Genomic DNA, 27,593 nt, shown 5'->3' with positions numbered 1-27,593 from the left:
ATTACTTGTCTGAGGATCTATTAGCACATTACCTTTTTATTAAATGAAATGTTGAAGGTGAAGGTGAGGTTGTGAACTATGCGGCGAATAAAGCAAGCATCGCCTCCAGATGTTAAATCATGTGCAAGGTTTAGCAAATTAAAGATGATCATTGAAGCCCCGAGGAGCATTGTGTGTTCTCTGGATTGTATTCATTACATCATATTATTATAATTTAAATATGAAGACACAAGCAAGGAATTTTTAAAGCTATGTTTCTTGCAGATACCAGAACAGATGAAAGAAAATGTTTATATAATACCAACATGTTAAGAAATTCAAATCCCCAGGAGAATCTGATTTCCACAGATTCGGTGGTTTGAAAGCACTTTAATGTCAAGTTAACTGTTTCCATACTTCACATTTTATTTTCTGTGAAGCAAATCTTCTACTCTCTCTCTACTTTGATCTTAAACTTGAATGCTATCTTTCACTGATCTATCCTGTCAGTCGTAGGATGATGTTCAAACTGCCAGTGTCCTATTATGGACATACTTACCATAGTTCTCTCATAAATAAAAGCAGCAACAGTGATAATACAAGCAAATCCACTACAGCTACAAAATACGATGTAGCAGAATAAGAATGATTTATTACGTTTGTTATGTAAGATTTTTATACTGTTTCATACACTGTAATGCATTATGGTATGCAAATAGCAGCTTGTGGAGATCAAGACAATAGACTGACTGACTGGTAATGATTTCTTGATGAATTACACAAAATATTTTGAATGAAGTATATCCTTTGTCAAAGCTGAATTACTCGATGGAGACTTATTTTCAAAACTAAAATGGGGTTTTATATTAAGAGACTACTGAAAATAGTGATAATTGAAATGAAGCTAAAACCTATTGTTATGTAAATACTACTTTTTTTAATGTTATAGAATGTTACAATTAGTTAAGTAAGTTGGGTTGCACATCTTTCGCCTCAGTGGGTGGGGGATCCATGAGGTAATGTGGATTTCTATGGAATATCAAGTTTCCCTTTAATATGCTTTGGCTGATGAAAGATGTTCATGGAAACTACATGTGGAACATCCCATTGTACGTGCTCTTGTTTGATGTACGTGCAGACAGATGCAAAATGAAGTCATTTCAGCATATCGGCAAGGCATGATGCCAAATGCGTGTCTCCACCTACTTACGCTTTGGCATTGCGGCTTGGAAGTGCCTTTGAAGTCAAGGAGAAAAGGAGTGCTGACAAGATTGTAAAGGATTGAACAACAGAAAAATCGTGATGAGAATGGTCATTTGGTCTCTAATGTCAAAGCATGACACATACATGTTACGATCTGTTGCAAGCTACAACATATGAGTGATCTGCATCACCTGCAGTTATGAAATTAATTTTTTAGTGGAAACATTGCTGTTATAATACAGAAGAATTATCAAAAATCTGATTATGTCATTTGAGCAGCTTAGATATATCAGAGCTCTCTTCCTGCACAACTGCGAAAGGAAGAAGTCACTTGGCACTGTTTCCACACAAGCAGTTAATTTAAACAACAGCAACCACAAATTATTTGTAGGTAAAGTTGGCACACACATGCAACTGGATGGCAGATCATACATAGAGTAATCTGCACACATTCACCAACTTACCCCAGTAACACTCCAGACTCACAGTAACAATAACTGAAAGGTATACAGCTCAAATGTAAGGAGATGGAGGAGAAGGAGAAGAATGATGACAGTAATAGTAATAATAATAATAATAATAATAATAATAATAATAATAAGTAGAAGTAATAGTAGAAGTAGTAGTAGTAGTGTGTCATCCAACTACTAAACTGGAGGCACATACAATAAAACAGTAAAACCCAACATATGGAATAATCTCATACCTGTAAAGATGGTCAATTTTCATGAATTATTATTTACACTGTACCTTTACGGTATTGAGATATTTATTTTTACTCTCTCATGGTTCTCTGTTTCCAAATGCTACAAGGCATATCTTTGCATTCTTCAACATGCAAGTTTTCCACTAAATTTGTGTTTAAAAAGTTGAATCACAGTTCAAAAAATATAAGCAAGATTTTCTATAAATATGAAAAGGAATTCAAACTGGAGAGAGGCACTTTATTTAAAGGAATACAAAAATAAGTATTCTGACAGAAACATACGAGCTGTACAAAATTAATTCTAGTATTAAAATAAACAGTCTCATATTAATAAAACTATGTAACCACACTCAGTTGTAGAAGTTTCATTCCTCAATAAGCAAATCAAAACTGGTTTCCATCAATATTGTTACACAGTATAAAAAAATTACGTGACAATAATATGTATCAATATCGACGTATGTGGATGCATTACTTGTGGAAGACATAATACTCATAAAAAAAAAGAGTAGTGGATGCTGACAATCAGAACTTGGCATAACTATTTTGTAATTATGCGAGTTGAGACATTTCTCTTAAAGAAATTTAGTTATTCTTCTGAGGTATTTTCACAATTACAGTCTTCACTTCACTGTATGCTTCTAAACCATATTCTCCCAATTCACGTCCATTACCGGACATCTTGAATCCTCCAAATGGAGCTTGTACATTCAGAATATTGTAGCAATTAACCCTTGAAAGAAAAAAATAGTATTATTATTTTCCATAAACCACATATAATTTCTGTTCAAAGACAAAATGCTACACTAATTACATACACCATCCAATTCTAGTAAAGCATAGAGGAGGAAATGAAATGAAAATTCACATGTTAAAATGGTATGTGATGTTCCCACAGTGATTACAAAACAGAGTCAGACTTCCAAAGAACTTGGCAGTATGAGCCCACTTATCAGCATGACACTGCTCACCCTTTGGCCTGAGGGTGAGCACTTGTTTGGTTGGGAAGGGTGTCAGAACTGTTGGATACCCTTCTGAGGCAAGCTGGCCCAAAACTGTTGGAATTGGTCTTTGACATCCAGAATACTAGCTCTGGGTGTTAACAGGAGCCTATGCATGGGCCAGTAATTCCCTAGTCTGGCTGCTGGTAGTCCCCAACCAATAGTATGGGACGACGCAGAATGTTGCAGGAAATTCATTACTTGTCTTAGATGGTAGGCTCAAATGTAAAGGGATTATGAGTGCGAACCTTGGCAACGGGTATGCCTGTACCTTCACATTCCAACACTGGGCCACTATCGCATCTGAATGCCCCACAAATTTGGATACTGCACAATTTGAGCAGCTGGCCATTTGGAGATCCACAATGAGGCCTCCTGCAAACTATCAAGTGCAGATAACACTGTCTCATGTGAGCAGACGGGAACTGCGTGTCCTTCACTGTAATCACTCAACATCTTGAGCTGTTCATACCCTTTACATAATCTACCACCCTGGTGGCAACAATGAGCATGAGCAACAGTAATGCACACTGATGGCCATTCTGCCTGTCACAGAGAATAGTAGCTCTAATCATTTACACAGTCGCCAATGGTGTGTACATGCATGAAGTTACACTGACATTGGACAAGTCTTCTTCGTGCTACACTTTTACCACAAGGCAATTTATAATATATAATATTAATGTAAAAACCAGTCCATTTTTTCCAAACAACTATTTCTATTCAAACAGTTATACATATTCTGAATTACAGATAAAAATACTCTTACAGTGCCCTATCATTTAATCTCTGAACCTTGGCAAAAAAATGTTTATTGAAAGACAGAAGATTAAACCAATGTACACAAACATCATTACAGATTGCTGTGCACTTAAACTGCTAAAGCAAGGGCTCTTATGCTGCACAATGCCAGAGTAACATTTGTTTACTTAATTATCTAATTCTCAGTATAATACAAGAAAAACAGCAAGGAAAAGCATATATTAAACAAGAAGCAACTTAACAGATTAAAGAGTGTTGCATATATATCTTTAAAAAGTGAATACAGTGTTTAAAGGTCCACAAATGATGAGGTCATTAGAGATCAAACACATGCCCGAGTTGACAAGTAGAGAGTACTGCGTAAGCTGGGTCCTTTTCAAAGGAAGCTTCCCCACAGTTTGCCTTGCGATTTGGGGCATCACAGCGAACTTAAATATGGGTGGCAGAACTACAATTTAAACAATACTCCTGAATGCAATTTCAGCGTTAACCACGATTCCACCTCAATCAATGATAAACTGTTCTAAGCCAGTGTGACACAACATCTTTCCTGGCTGCAATATAAAATGATCCATATAGTTTGAAAGTCTACAAGAACAGTATATTTTCATCTTCATGTATATTTCTACTGGGTTAGCTAGTAGGCTGGAAACATGGCCAAAGCCACTATAATTAATGTAATACATACGATAAGAAAACCTTTCTCACTTGCCTACGTTATTTCTTGAATATGTATACTATAATATAAAGAAAAGACATTGTTAAACATTGTCGTGAAAAATGTCAATAAGTTGTGGATCAATTTTCTTCAAAATTTTATCCTATACTCTAATGAACATTCAGACGGACATGAGCTACATACTTTGACAATTTGCAGGTTTTCTGTAAAAACCAACTGCAGGAAAGAAACTTCTGTGCTTTGTTGGACAAATGTGTTTAGTTTTCTTTCCCGCAGTCAGTTTTAACTATGATAACAAGGCATTTAAACTACTAGACAGAGGTACGCACTGAACCTGCATGGTCTGCCTGCGACCATAGCCTCGACCCGCACTACCCAGTCAGCCAGTCGAGCCGCACTGGGCCATGCAGTGTCCCGTTAGAAAATCCGAGTATGCCAAGGCACCCGTGTGGCCCGGCTGCCCGTCAAGTGGAACGCCTGCCAGACATCGCACAGTTGCGGGTGCAAAACTAAATCTCTGTGGCCCATTTGCAAGCAGCGTTTTACTTTGCACAGTATTTACCAACACAGTACTTTACCTCCAATCTTCTATTACAATAACTGATGGCCGTAACATGAACAACATGGTTATTCAAATCTCCACCACTGCTTGCAATTATTAAATCAACTTCTTGTTAGGTGCATGTGGAAAACCTCTGTACCTTACAATGCAGTGAAAATAGTTAAGTGGTCATCCTACCACCCTATTAATTAGCGAATTTTTGTAACACTAAGTATTTAGAAGTTTTTATTGATTAATACAGATGTAAGATGGTTGTATCACCACAGAAATTTTCTCATACTGTATGACTTATCTTTTCTCACCAGGTACATTTTCCCCAAGGCAAAGTCTGGCTTCCGACTGTAGCGTATTTGACAGAAATTTTGTTAAAAAACCAACAGTTGAAATTTAGTACTTCAAGGATGACACAAAAACCTGTTTAATGTGTAAGACTGTATGAACTGTTCATTAAAAGCCTTGCAATTTGGGAAATCTGTCAAACAACCGGATTCGCAATCGCTTGGAAAAGGCAATAATTTTGGAATCCACATGAAGTGTAAGTTGAAACTAGCAGCTACTTGAAACTTCCAGTGACTAAGTTACAGAAAAGAAATCTTTATCACCAGTAAATTTCTGGTTAAGCTTAAATATGGAGTCTCCAATGCTATCAGATAAAGCAGTAACATGTTTATTACCTGTCTTGTCCACATATCAGAATAAAAAAGCTTTTCTTTCTTTTTTTAAAAAAAAGAATAATAATAATAATAATAATAATAATGTTCTGCCAGTCGTAAGTAATAATGTTCTGCCAGTCGTAAAAGGTGACGAAAAGAACAAACCACTAATAGGGCTAACCCCCCTTTTAGTGTGATAAGTTGGTTCAGGACAGAACTAAAGAAGCCTCGAACAAGCGCAGTCATGGTCGGGGACGACGCTTGAGCCCTATGCCCGCCCACAATGGTAACAACACTGCTAGCCAACTGGAAAATGATTTAAATCCAAATAGAGGTGTTTTGCAGGATATGCTTCCTGCAACCACCCTAGAAGGAAAACAAAGACAGAGGATGAGATGGTCAGATGAAGTTAATCGACACCTCATGTTCTGTTATTACAGAGCAACAAACCTAGGAACCAACACAACTGGATACAGATCACAAGTATACACAGAATTTATTACCAGATACCCAGAATTAAAATTTTTAACAGAACAACGACTAGCTGATCAGATCCGTGTAATAATCAAAAATAACAGGATACCCCAGTCAGAATTACAAAACATCAAACAACAAGTACAACAAATACTGGAACAAAATAATGTGCAATCAGAAGAAGAAGAAAATACGGTAATGGACTCAAACATCCCAGAGCAAACAAACAAAGAACAACACACATCAATTAAACAATCAGAGGAAAACGAAATCTTAAGACAGCCACCAGAACAAGCACAAATAGAACACGAAGTGACACACATGTTAGATACAGAAGAAAAATTTCAGCTGACATATATAGAATACAAAGACACAAATACAGACATTAGACCATTCTTGCAAAGACCGCCAAATAACCACAAGTCGAAACAACAATAAAAACTATCAACACAATCATACACAACAAAATAAATGAAAACACGACTATGGAAGAGTTACAACTACTGGTTTATATAGGAGCTCTCACTACACTAAATATACACACTAGGCAGAGATCAGAACCAACCAACACACAGAAGAAACCCACAAAACCAGCATGGCAACACAGGCTACAGATCAGAATAGAAAAACTGAGAAAGGACATCAGACAGCTAACACAATTTATAAGAAATGAAATGTCAGAAAAAAAACGAAAAAGGTTAGGTAAAATCTCACAACAAGAAGCGATAGAGCAATTAGATGAAAAGAAACAGAAATTACAAGCATTGGCCAAACGACTTAGAAGATACAAAAAAAAGTGAAAATAGAAGGAAACAAAACCAAACATTCAACACAAACCAAAAATTTTACCAGACAATAGATAACACACACATTAAAATAGACAATCCACCAAACATAACAGACATGGAACACTTCTGGAGCAACATATGGTCAAACCCGGTAAAACATAACAGGCATGCACGGTGGATACAAGCAGAAACAGACACATACAAGATGATACCACAAATGCCTGAAGTGATAATTTTGCAACATGAAGTCACCCAAGCAATTAATTCTACTCACAATTGGAAAGCCCCTGGGAAAGATAAAATAGCAAATTTCTGGCTAAAGAAGTTCACCTCAACACATTCACATCTAACTAAATTATTTAACAGTTACATTGCAGACCCATACACATTCCCTGATACACTTACACATGGAATAACTTATCTGAAACCTAAAGATCAAGCAGACACACCAAACCCAGCAAAATATCGCCCCATAACATGCCTACCAACAATATACAAAATATTAACTTCAGTCATTACACAGAAATTAGTGACACATACAACACAGAACAAAATTATAAATGAAGAACAAAAAGGCTGCTGCAAACGAGCACGAGGATGTAAAGAGCAACTGATAATAGATGCAGAGGTGACATATCAAGCTAAAACTAAACAAAGGTCACTACACTATGCATACATTGATTACCAAAAAGCTTTTGATAGTGTACCCCACTCATGGTTACTACAAATATTGGAAATATACAAAGTAGATCCTAAATTGATACAGTTCCTAAACATAGTAATGAAAAATTGGAAAACCACACTTAATATCTAAACAAATTCAAATAATATCACATCACAGCCAATACAGATTAAGCGTGGAATATACCAAGGAGACTCATTAAGTCCTTTCTGGTTCTGCCTTGCCCTGAACCCACTATCCAACATGCTAAATAATACAAATTATGGATACAATATTAATGGAACATACCCACACAAAATCACACATTTGCTATACATGGATGATCTAAAACTACTGGCAGCAACAAATCAACAACTCAACCAATTACTAAAGATAACAGAAGTATTCAGCAATGATGTAAATATGGCTTTTGGAACAGACAAATGTAAGAAAAATAGCATAGTCAAGGGAAAACACACTAAACAAGAAGATTACATACTGGATGACCACAGCGACTGCATAGAAGCGATGGAAAAAACAGATGCCTATAAATATCTAGGATACAGACAAAAAATAGGAATAGATAATACAAATATTAAAGAAGAACTAAAAGAAAAATATAGACAAAGACTAACAAAAATACTGAAAACAGAATTGACAGCAAGAAACAAGACAAAAGCTATAAATACTTATGCTATAACAATATTGACCTACTCATTTGGAGTGGTGAAATGGAGTAACACAGACCTAGAAGCACTCAATACACTTACACGATCACAATGCCACAAATATAGAATACATCACATACATTCAGCAACAGAAAGATTCACATTAAGCAGAAAGGAAGGAGGAAGGGGATTTATCGACATAAAAACCTACATTATGGACAGGTAGACAATTTAAGAAAATTCTTTATAGAACGAGCAGAAACTAGCAAAATACACAAAGCAATCACTCATATAAATACATCGGCTACACCATTGCAATTTCATAACCACTTCTACAACCCTTTAGATCACATAACATCAACAGACACGAAGAAAATAAATTGGAAAAAGAAAACACTACATGGCAAGCACCCGTATCATTTAACACAGCCACACATCGATCAAGACGCATCCAACACATGGCTAAGAAAAGGCAATATATACAGTGAGACTGAAGGATTCACGATTGCAATACAGGATCAAACAATAAACACCAGATATTACAGCAAGCATATTATTAAAGATCCCAATACCACAACAGATAAATGCAGACTTTGCAAACAACAAATAGAAACAGTAGATCACATCACAAGCGGATGTACAATACTAGCAAATACAGAATACCCCAGAAGACATGACAATGTTGCAAAAATAATTCATCAACAGCTTGCCTTACAACATAAACTTATAAAACAACACGTTCCCACATACAAGTATGCACCACAAAGTGTACTGGAGAATGATGAATTCAAATTATACTGGAACAGAACCATTATAACAGATAAAACAACACCACATAACAAACCTGACATCATACTCACCAATAAAAAGAAGAAATTAACACAACTAATCGAAATATCCATACCCAATACAACAAATATACAGAAGAAAACAGGAGAAAAAATTGAAAAATACATCCAACTGGCTGAGGAAGTCAAGGATATGTGGCATCAGGATAAAGTTGACATTATACCAATTATACTATCAACTACAGGAGTCATACCACACAATATCCACCAGTACATCAATGCAATACAGCTACATCCAAACTTATATATACAACTACAGTAATCAGTAATTATTGATACATGTTCAATTACCCGAAAGTTCCTAAATGCAATATAACATATACCGTACTGTTAAAAGGAAGTGACGCTTTATCAAGGTCCGTGTCACTCCGTTTTTAACCAGACTTAACGTCTGAGAAAGTGAAGAAATAATAATAATACAGAAACAAACTTCACAAGGAAAGTAATTTGAAACTGTCTTTACCTTCTGTGTTTCCTAATTTCAAAGTTGTGCCACATGCAAAGCAGATGAACCCTCTTCAACAAATTCCAAGGAAGGGAAGAGCCAGTCAGTTCCATAATGAAAACTTTTAGATTAACAGAAAAGTGTAAAATACTTTAATATATTATACTAGAACTAGCAACTGTGCAAGAGAGCTGCTCTGTGATTTTCGGCAGAGGGAGTTTGAATATGGCAAATCACTGCGCATGCGCGATGTCCGTGGCTGTGCATTCTTCGTGCTCATGTTCTAGAAACGGTGCGACGGTGTGCGGAGACCGTCAGTCATACCTAACCATGAGCAAGGTTGAACCACCTGAAGATGTCTGACAATTGCTCCGAGGAAATATTGTGGAATTTGCACAATGTGATCTGGCGGCGAACCCATGAAGACTATTTACAACACATCCGACGGGAACACTTGAAGAGTCGCATCGACAGTATGGTTTATAAAAGTGTAATGTGGCCATCCAACAGATCCCGGTCCTCACCATTACATTTGGTCCCGAAAAACGATGGTGCTTGGCGACCCTGTTTTGACTACAGAGCCATGAATGCTAGAACAATACCGAACACATACCCAATGCTGTTTTCACACGACTACAACACTGCATTGAGTGGGGCAGTTTTTAGCGTCTTTGACGGTGCAAAAGCGTACACACAGATCCCTGTAGCTGAATGAGACATTCCCAAGACAGTGACTGTCACTACTTTTGGCCTGTTTGAGAACAAATTTATGACTTTTGGACTCAGGAGCTCTGCTCGAACATGGCAACACTTCATTGACTCTGTGTTACAGGACCTAACTTTTGCTTTTGCTCTCCTGGATGACAAGTAGTCTTTTCATCATCAGCAGAGCAACATTGGCAGCATTTAATGGAAGTTTTTAAGCGGCTGGAACACTACAGTGTTGTCCTGAACACTGCCAAATGTGTCTTTGGCCATCCCATGTGAAATTCCTAGGGCATATGATTACAGCAGCAGGATCACTACCACTGCCAGAGAAGGTAGAAGCCGTCTTATGGATTTCACGCCCAAATAAGGCCAAGGAATTGCGCTGATTGCTTGGTATATTAAATTTTTATCGCCATCACTTGCCACACTCTGCTGTTACAAAAACCACTAATTGCAGCACTCACTGGTTCAAAGACAAACGGTAACTCTCCTATAACATGGAATGATAGCGTGTGTGTGGCATTTGAAGCAGCCAAAAAAGAGCACTGTAGATGCCCCACAACTGGTGCACCCTTAGCCTACTGCACCTTGTGGCGCACTTATGGCAGAGAACTTTTGGCTGTTTATATACTTCAGATCTCAACCAGAAGCTAGAGACTTCGTTACCTACACCAATCACAAATCACTAACTTACGCCTTTCGCCAGAACAACACAAACTATTCACCTAGGCAACACAATCAGCTAATGTTCATCTCACAGTTCAGTATGGACGTCTGGCACATCTCTGGCATCAACAATGTGGCAGTCGATTGTCTCAGGTCAGAAGCATTACTAACATGATTGATTACACCAAACTTGCCACTGCTCAACAATCAGATCAAGAATTACAAGGAATGTTATCAGCAGGAACATCACCATTGGATCTGCAACTTACCAAAATTCCAGGGAGTAATGTCAGGCTGTATTGTGACTTTAACACATCAAAACCATGGCCGTTCCTACCAATTGCCTTCAGAATGAACGGCTTCAATATGCTTCATGACTTGTTCCACCCAGGTATTCGACTGACAACGCGTCTAGTGACGAATAGTTACGTGTGGCCGGGTATACAGAAAGACTGCCTTAAATGGGCGAGGTGTTGTCTTAAATGCCAAAGATGCAAGATACACCACCACATGCAAGCACTGATAGGGAAATTTCCAATCACGACCGCCCTTTTCAGTCCTGTCCACATCAACGTTGTTGTCCATTGCCACCACCTGACTGCCGATGTTACATACTTATAACGATACACTGTTATGGCAGAAACTCTGGCTGTCACTTTTGTGTCATATTGGGTGTCATGCTTTGGCTATCCATACCTATCATGACAGATATGGAATGGCGATTTGAATCCAAGCTGCTCAGACAAGATGTGAAATTTTGCAGCACAACTCACCTCAAAATGACGCGTTATCGCCCAGCCAGTAATGGGATGATCGAGAGATGGCATTGCTAACTTAAGGCAACTATGCCAACTGCGAGATCATGTGGCCCAAATTCGCCCACAGCAGCCTCACAGACACAGTACAGCTACCACTTTCATGAATCAAGACTTTAAAACATGTTCACACGTCATGCTATGCATGAAAGGCATCAAACCGTCATTGCAGCCATCAAACTCAGGACCCTACCTTGTAGTTGCAAGGGGAGATAAGACAACTGACATTTCAATCAACAGAAAGGCGACCACTGTGTCTATTGACAGGGTTAAACTGGCTAATGTCTTCCAAAAAGCAGCAATGCCAGAACTTTCAAGACTTCGGCTTCACCCGACAGCTGCCTCATCACCGCCTTCGTAGCTGCCAGCACAGATTACAACAGCAGTGGACCTACCAGCATATACCAGAAGATCCAATTGCTGCATCCACTTTCGAGCTCACTACTTGGTATAATGCTCCACTTCCAAAATGGGAGCTGATGTGGCAACATCGCGCAGTTACATAGTGTTTATCGCGTGCGTCGTCTGTGGATGTTTAGAAACAATCGTGCCGTCAACCATTTCACAGAAGCCACCAGAGGTTGTGTTTTATGTGTGTTTGTTGTTTTTGTTGTCCTCCGATTGTGCTTTTTTATTATTTTGTATCTTCCATGCTGGTAGTTAGTTGACGCATAGTTACAATATAATGCTGATGTTTTTGTTCCCTGCATGTTGAGTTATTTTCAACTGCAAGCTTGGAATTATCGAGCAAGCCATGTATTCTTTGGTGTCTCCTGTGGCTGTGATCAATAAAGCTATATTAGTATTGTTCAAGGGCATTTGTGTGTAGTGTGGTTCCATTGATTAAGTACACACAGTTCTAACTGTTGAATGAGAGTCTGCCCAGCTTGTACTCTTTTCTGTGGGAGGAAGGTGGGGTGATGGTGGTTGGAGCTACAAATCTCCACAAATAGCAGCCTAAGGTGTTGGAGGTAGCAGTAGGGATACAATGACAGCATCTGCTACAGTAAAACCGGAAATTGGGGAATGGACCTTTGTCCCAGAGAGCGAACGGAGGTTGCCCCCACTCAGTGGTGGAGGGAGTGAAACTGTTAAAAGAACTCGTAAATGAAATCCAGCTAGCTTTTTGTTAACCCAAAGAATGCGACAGCACTGCGCGTGCAACAGTTTATAACAAATTCAGTTTACCGCTGTATTACGATTGTCAAAAACATGGAGAGCACATCTCCATGTGCGAATTATGTCACGGCATGCCTCAGTCCACCAGGGGATTAGGACACAAAGCAGTAACGATGAAGTGCAAGGTACGGAATGTTCTGCAGAAGTAAGGATGATGTTCATAAGGTACTCAACCTGGTCATTACAACTGGGGAAATAATGTTCATCGAAGGTCGGCAGGGAGGAGTCAAGCGTCCAGTTGGCCTTAGAAACTGGCCAGTTGGTTTTACACATGGGTGGGGTAATTGTCAGAAAACAGATAGTGCACAGAAAATGGTCACTTTAGTATGTGTCAGAGAGAACTGCCCACTTGAGATAACAAGCAAGCTGTGCTGTGCAGAACAATAGATCCAAATGGGAATAGGTGTGCATGGAGACTGAAAGGAATGTTGGTGCACCAATGTTAAGACAGATGAGGTTGAGTTGATTGAGAAGGTCAGACACAAGAGAGCACAGCTCAACCAATCACCTGTCCCTGGGCTTGGCCTGTACCAGGGAGTATGTGCGAACTCCCACTGTCAATCCAAGGCTAGGAATTACGTGTTACCCAGCCACCTCTTACATATCAAACATGTGGGCCGGCCTTCAGGAGCACACAGGGAGCAAGAATAAACAATGAGAAACCTCAAACACTCAAGCAGAGGAAGGAAAGGAGATGGAGAAAGAAGAAAGAAAGAAAAATAAATGAGGTACTGTTCCAAAGCTGGGGTGTTCATTGCTAGTAATGTAATGTCCCACTTGATAGATTAGTCTATTTCATTGATGGCTGCTGTTTTATTTCCCACTCAAAAATGCTTCTACATTGCTTGCACTCCAAAAACTGTTATATTGCTTCCTTTGTTGACATATTTGCAAATACATTTGACAGATTTCAGAGAATCCCAATGCTTGACATTTGTGCGCGTTTTGTACATTTGAGAGTAATGGGGAATATGGTATAACAAAACGATTAGCAGTTTCACTATCACTGTTTTGTACTTTTAAAAGTAATATATTTGTTGCCATCTTCAGTTCATTGCCAACGGTAGACTTGGAAAGATAGTCTCTTGGGTACTGTTTAGTGCATTTCTCATCCTTGTGACAACTTCAAATAAGTCTGTATCAATGTCAACACCTAGTATTCCTGCTGTAAGGACTATTAATCAACCAAATCAAAATGCCTACATGTGACAATCCTCTCTTTTGGCATTCAGTGAACTAAATTAGCAGTCTCTCTCTCTCCAAAAACATGATGCTTGACAATAAAGTCCATTAAAGATTTCAATTTTTGTTTGAACATATGCACACAGAAATATCATGACAGGCTGACGATGATTATCCAGTTAACAAACTTACTTTTATTTCCTCCCAAGCAGGAGTGCGTGGGAATTCAACAACAACTTATGGGCAGTCACATGCCCTTGAATGTCGCTGAATATTGTGTGTATTCATGCTATGGACACCCTGTAAATGTAGCTTGTAGTATGACTATTTTTTCCAATTCATTGGAACCCATCTACCATCGTTAACAACTGCATTACACAAATGAAGTACTCTTCAAAACGCAACTTGGTTTGATTTCATTGAATGTAGTGGAGCTGTTCAGTTTAGATTTCTGTGTCCATATCAATGGCGTATTGATGGAACGATTGCTGACATTTCAAGATACAATTTTCAGCATTTTCATGAATCTTTAATTGATGTAACACTACCTTTCTTATTTATTTCATCATCTGTTTGTCAATTTCTCAATCAGATACTGAAATGATGGCCATCTTCTCCTTGCCAAAATAAAACTGACATTGCAATCTGTCACGTAAGCGATGAGTTTTGGAGACTCACTCAACATCATTTCTGGATTGAAGAATTATATCACCTGAGTTAAACTCCTCACCAACTAGAAATATTGCTACTTCATGAATTGTTGGTGCATTGTACCATCTTTTGTGTTGGTTGACAGGTGTTTTGTCTGCTCTAATTACAACTTTGTAACATCAGTGCCAACTGTTCAAGTGCAGTTCTGAACAATTAAATTAATTCAATGTGTTGATTGAATAACATCTGTAATGTAGTGACAATTTCTTGTTTAGTGCCCGTAATGAATCAACAGTTTTGACTGATTTGTTCACCAATGTTTCCCATGAAATAAATCTGGAGAAATTTGTGGCTTGCATCCAGCAGTGGTAGGTAGTAGTGATCCTGCACAATGATCAATTTGCCTTTGCACTTTCAACCACTTTCAATGTTGTCACACAATTTTTGCACGAGTTGTACTTGCACAATGTCATTTAAAAATGAGTTGTACTTGCACAAAAATGCAATTCTGTTGGTGAATGTAGTTCTGCTAGTTCCACTTTTCAACCCACACACATTTAATTCTTAAATCTGAAGGCACTAAAATACTCACATAATGTGTGAATTGCACGTGTGTGTGTGTGTGTGTGTGTGTGTGTGTGTGTGTGTGTGTGTGTGTGTGTGTGGACAAAGACCTTAACGACCAGAAGCTTTAATTGTGAGAGTCTTTTTGTAGGGCCTATCTGCGACTCAGCATCTCCGTTATATGGTGAGTAGCAACTTTGCTTTTCAATACTGTTGCATTCCTTCCTGGATTTTCCATTGTTTGAATTTTGCCTGACAGCTTTCCTTCAATCCTAACCCAGTGCTGTTTTCCTTTGTCACTATTTTCTTTTGCCTCACTATACTCAATGTCCGTCCTCCTTTCTCTTCTCTCCTGTGTTTCTCTAGTCGCCTTACAAACTGCACTGCATGCTCTACTTATGAGCCACATTGTATCAACTGTCTCGGCTGCAAAAAACAGACGGCTACAAAATCACGCGGATTGTTGATGCAGAATCTTGTGTCCCACATTACTCCCGCCGATATAATTAATCCTACACTTTCAAACTGATCACTCTCCCTGCGTCATTTCCTGAATATGTCTGCTTGTGTGTGGACGGATGTGTGCGCACGCGCGCGAGAGAGAGAGAGAGAGAGAGAGAGAGAGAGAGAGAGAGAGAGAGAGTGTATACCTGTCCTTTTTCCCCCCTAAGGTAAGTCTTTCCGCTCCCGGGATTGGAATGACTCCTTACCCTCTCCCTTAAAACCCATATCCTTTCGTCTTTCCCTCTCCTTCTCTCTTTCCTGACGAAGCAACCGTTGGTTGCGAAAGCTAGAATTTTGTGTGTATGTTTGTGTTTGTGTGTCTATCGACCTGCCAGCGCTTTCGTTTGGTAAGTCACATCATCTTTGTTTTTAGATTATTTTTCCCACGTGGAATGTTTCCTTCTATTTTAACACAAATATACACACAAAATTCAAGCTTTCGCAACAAACTGTTGCCTCATCAGGAAAGAGGGAAGGAGAGGGAAAGACGAAAGGATGTGGGTTTTAAGGGAGAGGGTAAGGAGTCATTCCAATCCCGGGAGCGGAAAGACTTACCTTAGGGGGAAAAAAGGACAGGTATACACTCGCACACACACACATATCCATCCACACATACAGACACAAGCAGACAGTTTGTTGCGAAAGCTTGAATTTTGTGTGTATATTTGTGTTTGTTTGTGTGTCTATCGACCTGCCAGCGCTTTTGTTTGGTAAGTCTCATCATCTTTCTTTTTAGATATATTTTTTCCACGTGGAATATTTCCCTCTGTTATATATATATATATATATATATATATATATATATATATATATATATATATATATATATATATATATATATATATATATATATAACTTTGATCCTTGTGACTTCTCACCAATTTTAGTGAGTTTTGACCTTTTGCTATCGTCGACTTCCTCAGATTTCATCTTGTTTCCCCCTTTTGCATCCAATTTATCCTTTTTGTGAATTTTCAAGTGTATTTGGGTATATTTTTGTGAAACTTTTTGGATATAATTCTACATTAGTTATGTAATATTTTCACATTTTTTCCACCATCATGGTTCCTTGCTCCTTCCATCTCCACCAATACAGAACAATTTTCTTACCGCTAGTCAGATCCCAGTCCCACATACTGTTCCTGCGTTGTTGCTTGACTCATAAAATCCCCCTAATGGCCTTACCATCAAATTACCCATCTCTGGCTGCCACCCCTCCTTCCACAATGACCTCCACCTGTTCATATCCCACCAATCCTTAGCCCTCACCAACATAATCCTGCAAAACCCTACCAACCAAGCCCAAACCTCCTTGCAGTGCCTTCTCTCCATCCGCAAAATTCTCCTGCTATGCAATCCCAAATTAGTGGAACCCATAACACATACTGAAACTCTTGCCCTGCAAGAACATGAGCAACATGCACAACGCCATCTAAAAAAGCTCTCCGCCTGCTCACTTCCTACTCCTGCCTTTGAGTACCACTGCCTACCACCTCCCCTCATAGCTGACAAACCCTGTCTCTCAGACCTACTGCACTTACGCCATCCTCCAAAACTCCCTCTCACCACCACACAGACTCCAGAACCTAAACAAACCCGCAACACAGTCATGAACTTTCCCTCCAGCACCTTTTGTTCCACACTCAAATTCAATCATGCAGGACTTGTTAAAGACCTTCTCTCCTCCTCCCAGTGCCTACAGTGGAAACACTTTTTCGCCACCAAATCCCACCAGTCAGACTTAACCAAAGATCAATATTGAACCTTGCCTACCTCAGTTCACTCCTCCATCCAACCGTGATTCACCCACACTGCCCCCAAATCACCCCCTGTTAACTTTCCAGAATTTCTTAATCTCAAACCTTGCCTCACCATCATTCCCCAAAGTCCTCAACATGCAAACTAACCTTACATCAGCAGAAAGAACCACAGTCCGTCATCTAAAAAGAGATACCAACCTTATAATCCCACCTGCAGACAAAGGCTCCGTAACTGTCGTTTTGAGATGCCATGACTACCTGGCGAAAGGACTTCACCAGTTGTCAGATACTTCCACATCTACATCTACATGGTTACTCTGCAATTCACACTGAAGTGCTTGGCAGAGGGTTCATCGAAGCATTTTCATACTACTTCATTACCATGCCACTCTCGAATGGCGCGTGGGAAAAAGGAACATCTACAAACCTTGCCACAGTGACCCCATTCCAGAAATCCAGCAGGATCTCCAGTCACTATCCAAATCCTTAGGCCCATCCCAGACCTCTCGCCGGAATCCATCTCTTTACTCACCCCTGTCACTCCCTGCACTTCTACTTTCTACATGCTTCCTAAAGTCCATAAACCTAACCAACCAGGATGCCCCATTGTGGCCAGTTACTGAACCCCCACAGATAGAACCTCTGCTCTCTTAGACAAACACCTTCAACCTATTACTCAGAACCTACCCTCCTGTATAAAAGATACCAACCATTTCCTCCACCGACTCTCCACAGTTCCTGTCCCTTTACCCCATGGTGCCCTGCTCATCACTACTGATGTCACCTCCCCGTGCACTACAATTCCTAATGCCCATGGTCTTACCACTATTGAACACTAACTTTCCCAATGACCCACAGATTCGAAACCAACAACCTCCTTCCCAATCGCCATGACCAGCTATATCACCACCCACAATTACTTCTCCTTTGAAGGCATTACCTACAAACAAATCCAGGGTACGGCTATGGGCACCCACATGGCACCATCCTATGCCAACCTATTCATGGGCCACCTAGAGGAATCCTTCCTAAAAACCTAAACCCCTTCACCTACTTCAGATTCATTGATGACATCTTTGCTATCTGTATCGAAGGCGAGGACACCCTATCCACATTCTTCCAGAATCTCAACAACTTGTTGCCCATTGGCTTCAACTGGTCCTACTCAACCCTACAAGCCACCTCAAAGATGGCTACATCAGTACCTCTGTCCATATCAAATCTACTAACCACCAGCAATACCCTTCACTTCAACAGCTGTCACCCATTCCTTCCATACAGCCTAGCTACCCGTGCTCGTTGCATCTGTTGTGATGAGCAGTCCCTCCCGAAATATACTGAGGGGCTCACTGAAGCCTTCACTGACCATAATTATCCTCCCAACCTTGTACAAAAACAAATTTCCCATGCCTTATCTTTCCCATCTCCCACCACCTCCCGAAGTCCCTCCGTCCAGCCACAGAGGCACATTCCCCTCAAAACTCGGTAACACCCAGGACTGGAGCAACTGAATTACATTCTCTACCAGGGTTTCGATTACCTCTCATCATCCCCTGAAATGATAAATGTCTTGCCCACTATCCATCCCACCCCCTCCCACAGTAGTATTCCACCATCTACTCAATCTACACAATATACTCTTCCATCCTTACACAACCCCTGCTCCCAATCCCTTACCTCATGGCTCATACCCCTGTAACAGACCTAGAAGCAAGACCTGTCCCATACATCCTCCCACCACCAACTACTCCAGTCCAGTCACTAACATCACCTATCCCATCAAAGGCAAGGCTACCTGTGAAACCAGTCATGTTATCTACAAGCTAAGCTGCAACCACTATGCTGCATGTTATGTAGACATGACAATCAACAAGCTGTCTCTCTGCTGGAATGGGCACCGACAAACTGTGGCCAAAAAATAAGTGGACCACTCTGTTGCGGAACACGCTGCCAAACATGATATCCTTCATTTTAATGACTGCTTCACAGCCTGTGCCATATGGATCCTTCCCACCAACATCAGCTTTTCTGAATTGCCCAGGTGGGAACTTTCCCTGCAATACGTCCTACGTTTACACAGCCATCATTCCACCATCACACCCAGTCGTTTTATTTTTCCTCTTTTCCGCTACCCCCCCCCCCCCCCACCTCTCCCCTGCCCTCCATCTAACCTGCAGCACTTCACTGTCCATCACTCCCCTCCCCACCCTCCTCCTTACCCCCACCCAGCCACCGCTGCCACCACGCATTGGTGCTGCTGCTCGCAGTGTGGTTTCAGTTGCCTGAGACTACAGTTGTGTGTGTGTGTGTGTGTGTGTGTGTGTGTGTGTGTGTGTGTGTGTGATGAAGGCCTTAATGGCCGAAAGCTTTAATTGTGAGAGTCTTTTTGTTGTTTCTATCTGTGACTCAGCATCTCCTGTATATTGTGAGTAGCAACTTTCCTTTTCATAATACTGATACGTTATTTATCCATTTTTCCAGTCACCACATTTGGATGAAGACTGTAATCATAATTAGCTTTGTGAGGGGGTGCATCAAAATGTAGATCAGCAAGCAGTGTTTGTATGGATCAAGCAGTGTGTACTCTAACAGTATCCAGTCTTGCTTTCTGTTGCTCAAATGTTTCAGATGAACAGGATTAAGCATTGTGTACTCTTGTGACTCTTGCTTCTCACTGCTTTTCTGTTTCTGAAGCTCATGATGCTTTTTTATTTTGTGCTTGAGGAGGGGATTGACCAGTCAGTTGTCACTTGGGTGGCATAACTGATTTGACAGCAAAAGCAATGCTTTTTGATGACAAAATGCAAGTGATATCTATTACCAAATGTAAACTGGCAATCCAGAATTCACTAACACCACCACTTTTTAATTCCCATGTGAAACTAAATGTTGTCACTTTTATTCAATTCAGTTCAGTTATGTCCTCCATGTGCACTCACAAACATTGAGGAAAACAAACTGCCTATAAAAGTACATGAAATACATTTATTGAAACCACTACAGTAGTTTGTAAAATTTATTTGCTAATTCAGAAACCCCACAGACATGTGTACAACAATTCGGCAAAGTTTCGTCACTATCAGATGTATGGGAATAGGAATGCATATGGCACGAAAACAATCACTCTTTTGTATATATACATATCAAATTGCAGTAAGGTATGAAGTAGGCATAGTTATGGTCTCTGATGCACATAATACAAGGTCTACCTCCAAATTGGGGTGAGTAAAATCATGAAAAACAATGCATTAAAACAAGTAGCTGGGGCTTAAGTTACAAAGCAAAAGATATCATTAACCAGCATAATAAACTAAGGAGTGGACAAGCAGTGTACATGATAGATGGAAAATACAAAAAAGATATTTCATGTATCCAGTAACAGAAAAATCTGTCTGAAAGGATTCTTCGCTTTTTACTTAAGAATGAAATGAGAGTAGTCTATCTTACTGACAGTCAACTTCAACATAACATGTGGCATGAAGAAAGATAAGTTCATGATCAAAATTCTATGTCAAGTGTGGATAAGGTAACATATGATAACCATGTTTTACATATGTCATATGAGCAGATTTTTTGATGTGTGCTTTAGAGAACTGTTTAGTTTAAACTTGTGACCACAACCACCAATTGCGACTTGACAACTGCGTCTACCCTGCTTCCACTCTGTCAGGCTTACATATGCCAGCTGTTGCTCAATTTTTTTTTACCACTTTTCGCTTTGATAAGGCTCTCTCTTACAATCAGTTTTATTTTGTGAGTATGTTTAATGTTAGATTTTTCTAAAGAGTTAGTGCTCTATACTACGACAAAGCTAACTGCAGCTTCAGTTTCAACAATCAAGAGGGCAGATACATTGGTCAGCCAGAACATTACGACCAACACCAACAGCAAGACTGAATTACCACCTGGTGGCATTACAGGCACATGATGCATTAAGGAAAGCATGTAAGTGGACAAGAGACGAATGATAATCTTTCAGCAATGATACGGACAACAAATGGGGAAACCCACTGACATAGGTGGCTCTGACAAAGGGCAGCTTGTTATGGCCTGGCACTAGGGAACAAGCATCTCTGAAACATCGAAGCTATTTGGCCATTTGTTTAATACTGTCTTACTCGATAGTGCAACCACGAGTAGGCAACAAGTTCAATATCGACACTGTTGGATGCTTCTAGCTCTGCACAACAGGATAGGCAGCAATCTCCAGGTGTGACAGTAAAAAGCTTGTGCAGACAGAAGTGTTCTGGAATGCACCACTCAGTGCACAGTTTTTTAACCTGCGGCTGTGGAGCACATGAAACCAATATGTTCCCACACTGGCCTAACAAAATCATCAATTACGATTGCAGCAGACACTATGTCTTCTCTGATGGACCATGGATAAATGGAACATGTCAGCTGGTCAGTGGGGTCAGTATTATGTTATGAGGGACATTCATCTGGACTTCCATAGAACCTATGGTAGTAATCAAAGGCACAATGACAATTATGGGCTACGTGAACATTGTGCACACTTGCATCCCTTTGTAACTGACGACTTCCCGAACTGGAATGGTGAATGGAACATTGGTTTTGGGGTATTTCTACAAGAAAATATGGAAGAAGGATTACGTACATTAATTTTTTGTTGTAAATTGGGGAACACATTTGCAGTACAGCACAATAAAAAATGCTGAACACATTAAGATTTCGTTGCACATATGATATATTTAAATAAATTTGAAGTATTACAGGCATTTTATTCACTTACCACACAGTTCCTGCCCTGATTCCTTGAAGCAGGTAATTTGCTTTATCAATGTCTTTCGTGAAAATGGCAGCAGCCAAACCATAGTCAGTCTTATTTGCTCTCTCAATCAGCTCATCTAATTTCTTGAACCTAATTAGTTGCTGAACTGGGCCAAAAATCTGTAAAAGTAAACTTAGTAATTTGACAATTTCATTTCCATTTCTGTTTGTAAAATATCCTTCCTTTAATATTACACAACCAACTTTACCTCTTCCTTTGCAATAGTCATGTTGTCTTGAACATCAGCAAATACTGTAGGCTGCACAAAGTACCCTTTGTCTCCCAGACGTCCACCTCCGGCTAACATTTTTGCTCCCTCACTCTGACCTTTCTTTATAAGGCCAAGAACTTTATCGAACTGGTCACTGTCAATCTAAGGAAAAAAATACATAATTTTATAATTTGTAACCAATGAACTTAATTTTGTGCAAATACTCCATTATGGTTCAAGAGATTTATCATAATAATACTTAAAAGAAATTATTCTTAGTTACAAAAATTGTATACCAGTGGTCCTGATTCAACAGACATATCAAATGGATTTCCTGTGGCACGCTTCTTTGCCCTCTCTGCACTCATCTCCACAAACTTGTCATATATGGAATCTTCAATGAAAGTTCTGGAGCCAGCACAGCAACATTGTCCCTGTTAAAAACAGATTACACTTAACATTATTAATGGCAAGCTTCACGTGTTCAGAATTTTTGTATTTATTGCATATTCAGTTATATACGTTAGAGATTTTGTCTGGAAATGGGTTACAATAGTAAGAATAACATTTGTGGGCGCATGTTAATCTGCATATCTTCGAACATCAAATACGAAAAGTAGTCCATACGACTACTTCAGGAATAAAACTAGCAAGGTGATTTACTGTCTTATTCCAAGTAGTACCCTGTGTTTTTGGTGAATCTGACAACTTACAATGTTATTTTTACAGCAGTAACAAACAGCATACACTCAGGTATACAATGCTTTGCTGTTCTGTTTGTTCGTTGTCAGCTTAGCAATAGAATAGGTTGTGATTAAATCCATAGGTGACTCGCCACATTTCTTTTCTGCTGTGCCTGGCAAAGTTTGATTTACATGAAAAATTACAAATGTGACTATAGTTTCGTCTTGAGACTAAACTGTGAATGAGTCCAAAAGAGGTCAGGTGAGCTATTTCACACATCAGAAGGAAGACAAGGGTGTATTAACCACATGCTGAATTTAATTGTGAAACACATGGAATCGTCAATAATTAGAAGGGGGGGAGGGTGGGGCAAGAGAGAGAGAGAGAGAGAGAGAGAGAGAGAGAGAGAGAGAGAGAGAGAGAGAGAGGGTGGGGCGGCAAGATAGAGATAGAGAGAGGGTGGGGCGGCAAGAGAGAGAGAGAGAGAGAGAGAGAGATAGATAGAGAGAGGGTGGGGCGGCAAGAGAGAGAGAGAGAGAGAGAGAGAGATAGATAGAGAGAGGGTGGGGCGGCAAGAGAGAGAGAGAGAGAGAGAGAGAGAGAGAGAGATAGATAGAGAGAGGGTGGGGCGGCAAGATAGAGATAGAGAGAGGGTGGGGCGGCAAGATAGAGATAGAGAGAGGGTGGGGCGGCAAGAGAGAGAGAGAGAGAGAGAGAGAGAGAGAGATAGATAGAGAGAGGGTGGGGCGGCAAGAGAGAGAGAGAGAGAGAGAGAGAGAGAGAGAGATAGAGAGATAGAGAAAGGGGGCAGGGGGGAAGATGTGGGGGGGCAGGGGGCAAGGGGGAAGATGTGGGGAGTGGGGGGGGGGGGAAGATGTGGGGAGTGGGGGGGGGGGAAAGATGTGGGGAGTGGGGAGTGGGGGGGGGAGGAGTGGGGAGTGGGGGGGGAGATGTGGGGAGTGGGGGGGGAGATGTGGGGAGTGGGGGGGGGAAGATGTGGGGAGTGGGGGGGGGGAGATGTGGGGAGTGGTGGGGAGTGGGGGGGAGATGTGGGGAGTGGTGGGGGGGGGGGTGGAAGATGTGGGGAGTGGTGGGGGGGGGGGGGAAGATGAGGGGAGTGGGGGGGGGGGGAAGATGAGGGGAGTGGGGGGGAAGATGTGGGGAGTGGGGAGTGGGGGGGAAGATGTGGGGAGTGGGGAGTGGGGGGAAAGATGTGGGGAGTGGGGAGTGGGGGGAAAGATGTGGGGAGTGGGGAGTGGGGGGAAAGATGTGGGGAGTGGGGAGTGGGGGGAAAGATGTGGGGGGGGGGGTAGGATGTGGGGGGGGGAGGATGTGGGGGGGGAGGATGTGGGGGGGGAGGATGTGGGGAGTGGGGGGGAGGATGTGGGGAGTGGGGGGGGAGGATGTGGGGAGTGGGGGGGAGGATGTGGGGAGTGGGGGGGAGGATGTGGGGAGTGGGGGGGAGGATGTGGGGAGTGGGGGGGAGGATGTGGGGAGTGGGGGGGGGAGGATGTGGGGAGTGGGGGGGGGGAGGATGTGGGGAGTGGGGGGGGGAGGATGTGGGGAGTGGGGGGGGGAGGATGTGGGGAGTGGGGGGGGGAGGATGTGGGGAGTGGGGGGGGGGAGGATGTGGGGAGTGGGGGGGGGAGGATGTGGGGAGTGGGGGGGGGGAGGATGTGGGGAGTGGGGGGGGGGGAGGATGTTGGGAGTGGGGGGGGGGAGGATGTGGGGAGTGGGGGGGGAGGATGTGGGGAGTGGGGGGGGAGGATGTGGGGAGTGGGGGGAGGATGTGGGGAGTGGGGGGGGAGGATGTGGGGAGTGGGGGGGGAGGATGTGGGGAGTGGGGGGGGGGAGGATGTGGGGAGTGGGGGGGGGGAGGATGTGGGGAGTGGGGGGGGGGGAGGATGTGGGGAGTGGGGGGGGGGGAGGATGTGGGGAGTGGGGGGGGGGAGGATGTGGGGAGTGGGGGGGGGGAGGATGTGGGGAGTGGGGGGGGGGAGGATGTGGGGAGTGGGGGGGGAGGATGTGGGGAGTGGGGGGGGGAGGATGTGGGGAGTGGGGGGGGGAGGATGTGGGGAGTGGGGGGGGGAGGATGTGGGGAGTGGGGGGGGAGGATGTGGGGAGTGGGGGGGGAGGATGTTGGGAGTGGGGGGGGGAGGATGTTGGGAGTGGGGGGGGGGGAGGATGTGGGGAGTGGGGGGGGGGGGGAGGATGTGGGGAGTGGGGGGGGGGGGAGGATGTGAGGAGTGGGGGGGGGGGAGGATGTGGGGAGTGGGGGGGGAGGATGTGGGGAGTGGGGGGGGGGAGGATGTGGGGAGTGGGGGGGGGGAGGATGTGGGGAGTGGGGGGGGGGATGTGGGGAGTGGGGGGGGAGGATGTGGGGAGTGGGGGGGGGAGGGGGGGAGGATGTGGGGAGGGGGGAGGATGTGGGGAGGGGGGAGGATGTGGGGAGGGGGGAGGATGTGGGGAGGGGGGAGGATGTGGGGAGGGGGGAAGATGTGGGGAGGGGGGGAAGATGTGGGGAGGGGGGGAAGATGTGGGGAGGGGGGGAAGATGTGGGGAGGGGGGGAAGATGTGGGGAGGGGGGGAAGATGTGGGGAGGGGGGGAAGATGTGGGGAGGGGGGAAGATGTGGGGAGGGGGGGAAGATGTGGGGAGGGGGGGAAGATGTGGGGAGGGGGGAAGATGTGGGGAGGGGGGAAGATGTGGGGAGGGGGGAAGATGTGGGGAGGGGGGAAGATGTGGGGAGGGGGGAAGATGTGGGGAGGGGGGAAGATGTGGGGAGGGGGGAAGATGTGGGGAGGGGGGAAGATGTGGGGAGGGGGGAAGATGTGGGGAGGGGGGAAGATGTGGGGAGGGGGGAAGATGTGGGGAGGGGGGAAGATGTGGGGAGGGGGGAAGATGTGGGGAGGGGGGGAAGATGTGGGGAGGGGGGAAGATGTGGGGAGGGGGGAAGATGTGGGGAGGGGGGAAGATGTGGGGAGGGGGGAAGATGTGGGGAGGGGGGAAGATGTGGGGAGGGGGGAAGATGTGGGGAGGGGGGAAGATGTGGGGAGGGGGGAAGATGTGGGGAGGGGGGAAGATGTGGGGAGGGGGGAAGATGTGGGGAGGGGGGAAGATGTGGGGAGGGGGGAAGATGTGGGGAGGGGGGAAGATGTGGGGAGGGGGGAAGATGTGGGGAGGGGGGAAGATGTGGGGAGGGGGGAAGATGGAGGGGGAAGACACAATGGGGCGTACTGGCTGGTAGAGTTTTGGACTTTAAAAAGCTTGTAGAAGGTAGGGTGCCAGGATTGGTAGAGGTGAGAAGAGAGAAATTCTGGGGAGTTGTTCTGGTATGGCACTGAGGATTTGGCGAAAGACTGGACATTCTGTTGAATTTCTGTAATGGGCGACACTGTGGCAGGGATTCTAGGTGGACGAATCTGACGTGCTTTTTGGTGATGAACTGCAGTTCTTTCTATGGATGTAACGTTAGTTTTCATGTTGAGTGATCTGGGAAATGATTGTGGGGCCAGGTTCGAGGATGAGATATTCTATAATACACTACTGGCCATTAAAATTCCTACACCATGAAGATGACACAATACAGACGCGAAATTTAACCGAGAGAAAGATGCTGTGATATGCAAATAATTAGCTTTTCAGAGCATTCACACAAGGTTGGCACCGGTGGCGACACCTACAACGTGCTGACATGACGAAAGTTTCCCACCGATGTCTCATACACAAATAGCAGCTGACCAGCATTGCCTGGTGAAACATTGTTGTGATGTCTTGTGTAAGGAGCAGAAACGCTTACTATCACGTTTCTGACTTTGATAAAGGTCAGATTGTAGCCTATTGTGATTGCGGTTTATTGTATCGCGACATTGCTGCTCGCGTTGCTTGAGATCCAATGACTGCTAGCAGAATATGGAATCGGTGTATCACTAGCAGTCGAGATGACAGGCATTTTATCCGCATGGCTGTAACGGATCGTGCAGCTACGTTACGATCCCCGAGTCAACAGATGGGGACATTTGCAAGACAACAACCACCTGCATTAACAGTTTGACGACGTTTGTATCAGCATGGACTATCAGCTCGGAGACCATGGCTGTGGTTACCCTTGACGCTGCATCACAGACGAAGGCACCTGCGATGGTGTACTCAACGACGAACCTGGGTGCACGAATAGCAAAAGTCATTTTTTCGGTTGAATCCAGGTTCTGTTTACAGCATCACAATGGTCGAATCCGTGTTTGGCGACATCGCGGTGAACGCACATTGGAATCGTGTATTCATTATCGCCATACTGGCGTATCACCGGGCGTGATCGTATGGGGTGCCATTGCTTGTCTCTGTCACCTCTTGTTCGCATTGACGGCACTTTGAACAGTGGATGTTACATTTCAGATGTGTTACGACCCATGGCTCTACCCTTCATTCGATCCCTGCGAAACCCTACAT

General features: G+C 42.8%; 1 protein-coding gene across 1 annotated transcript in view; it reads right to left on the bottom strand.

The window, feature by feature from the left end:
• Positions 1-2,105: 2,105 nt before the first annotated feature.
• The window catches only part of LOC126198449 (aldehyde dehydrogenase, mitochondrial), a 111,367-nt gene continuing 85,879 nt past the window's right edge, over positions 2,106-27,593 (bottom strand). Inside the window, exons 7-10 of the mRNA XM_049934777.1 lie at positions 22,758-22,895; positions 22,459-22,623; positions 22,212-22,369; positions 2,106-2,621 (exon numbers count right to left, since the gene is read on the bottom strand). Of these exons, the coding sequence (XP_049790734.1) occupies positions 2,474-2,621; positions 22,212-22,369; positions 22,459-22,623; positions 22,758-22,895 (609 nt within the window). The 3' untranslated portion in view covers positions 2,106-2,473. The remainder of the gene's footprint in view (positions 2,622-22,211; positions 22,370-22,458; positions 22,624-22,757; positions 22,896-27,593) is intronic.

The sequence above is a fragment of the Schistocerca nitens genome, chromosome 8, assembly GCF_023898315.1.
Source record: "Schistocerca nitens isolate TAMUIC-IGC-003100 chromosome 8, iqSchNite1.1, whole genome shotgun sequence".
In the NCBI taxonomy this organism is placed as follows: Eukaryota; Metazoa; Arthropoda; class Insecta; order Orthoptera; family Acrididae; genus Schistocerca; species Schistocerca nitens.
The sequence above is the reverse complement of the archived record's forward strand: the minus strand, read 5'-3'. Positions and strand labels throughout refer to the sequence as shown.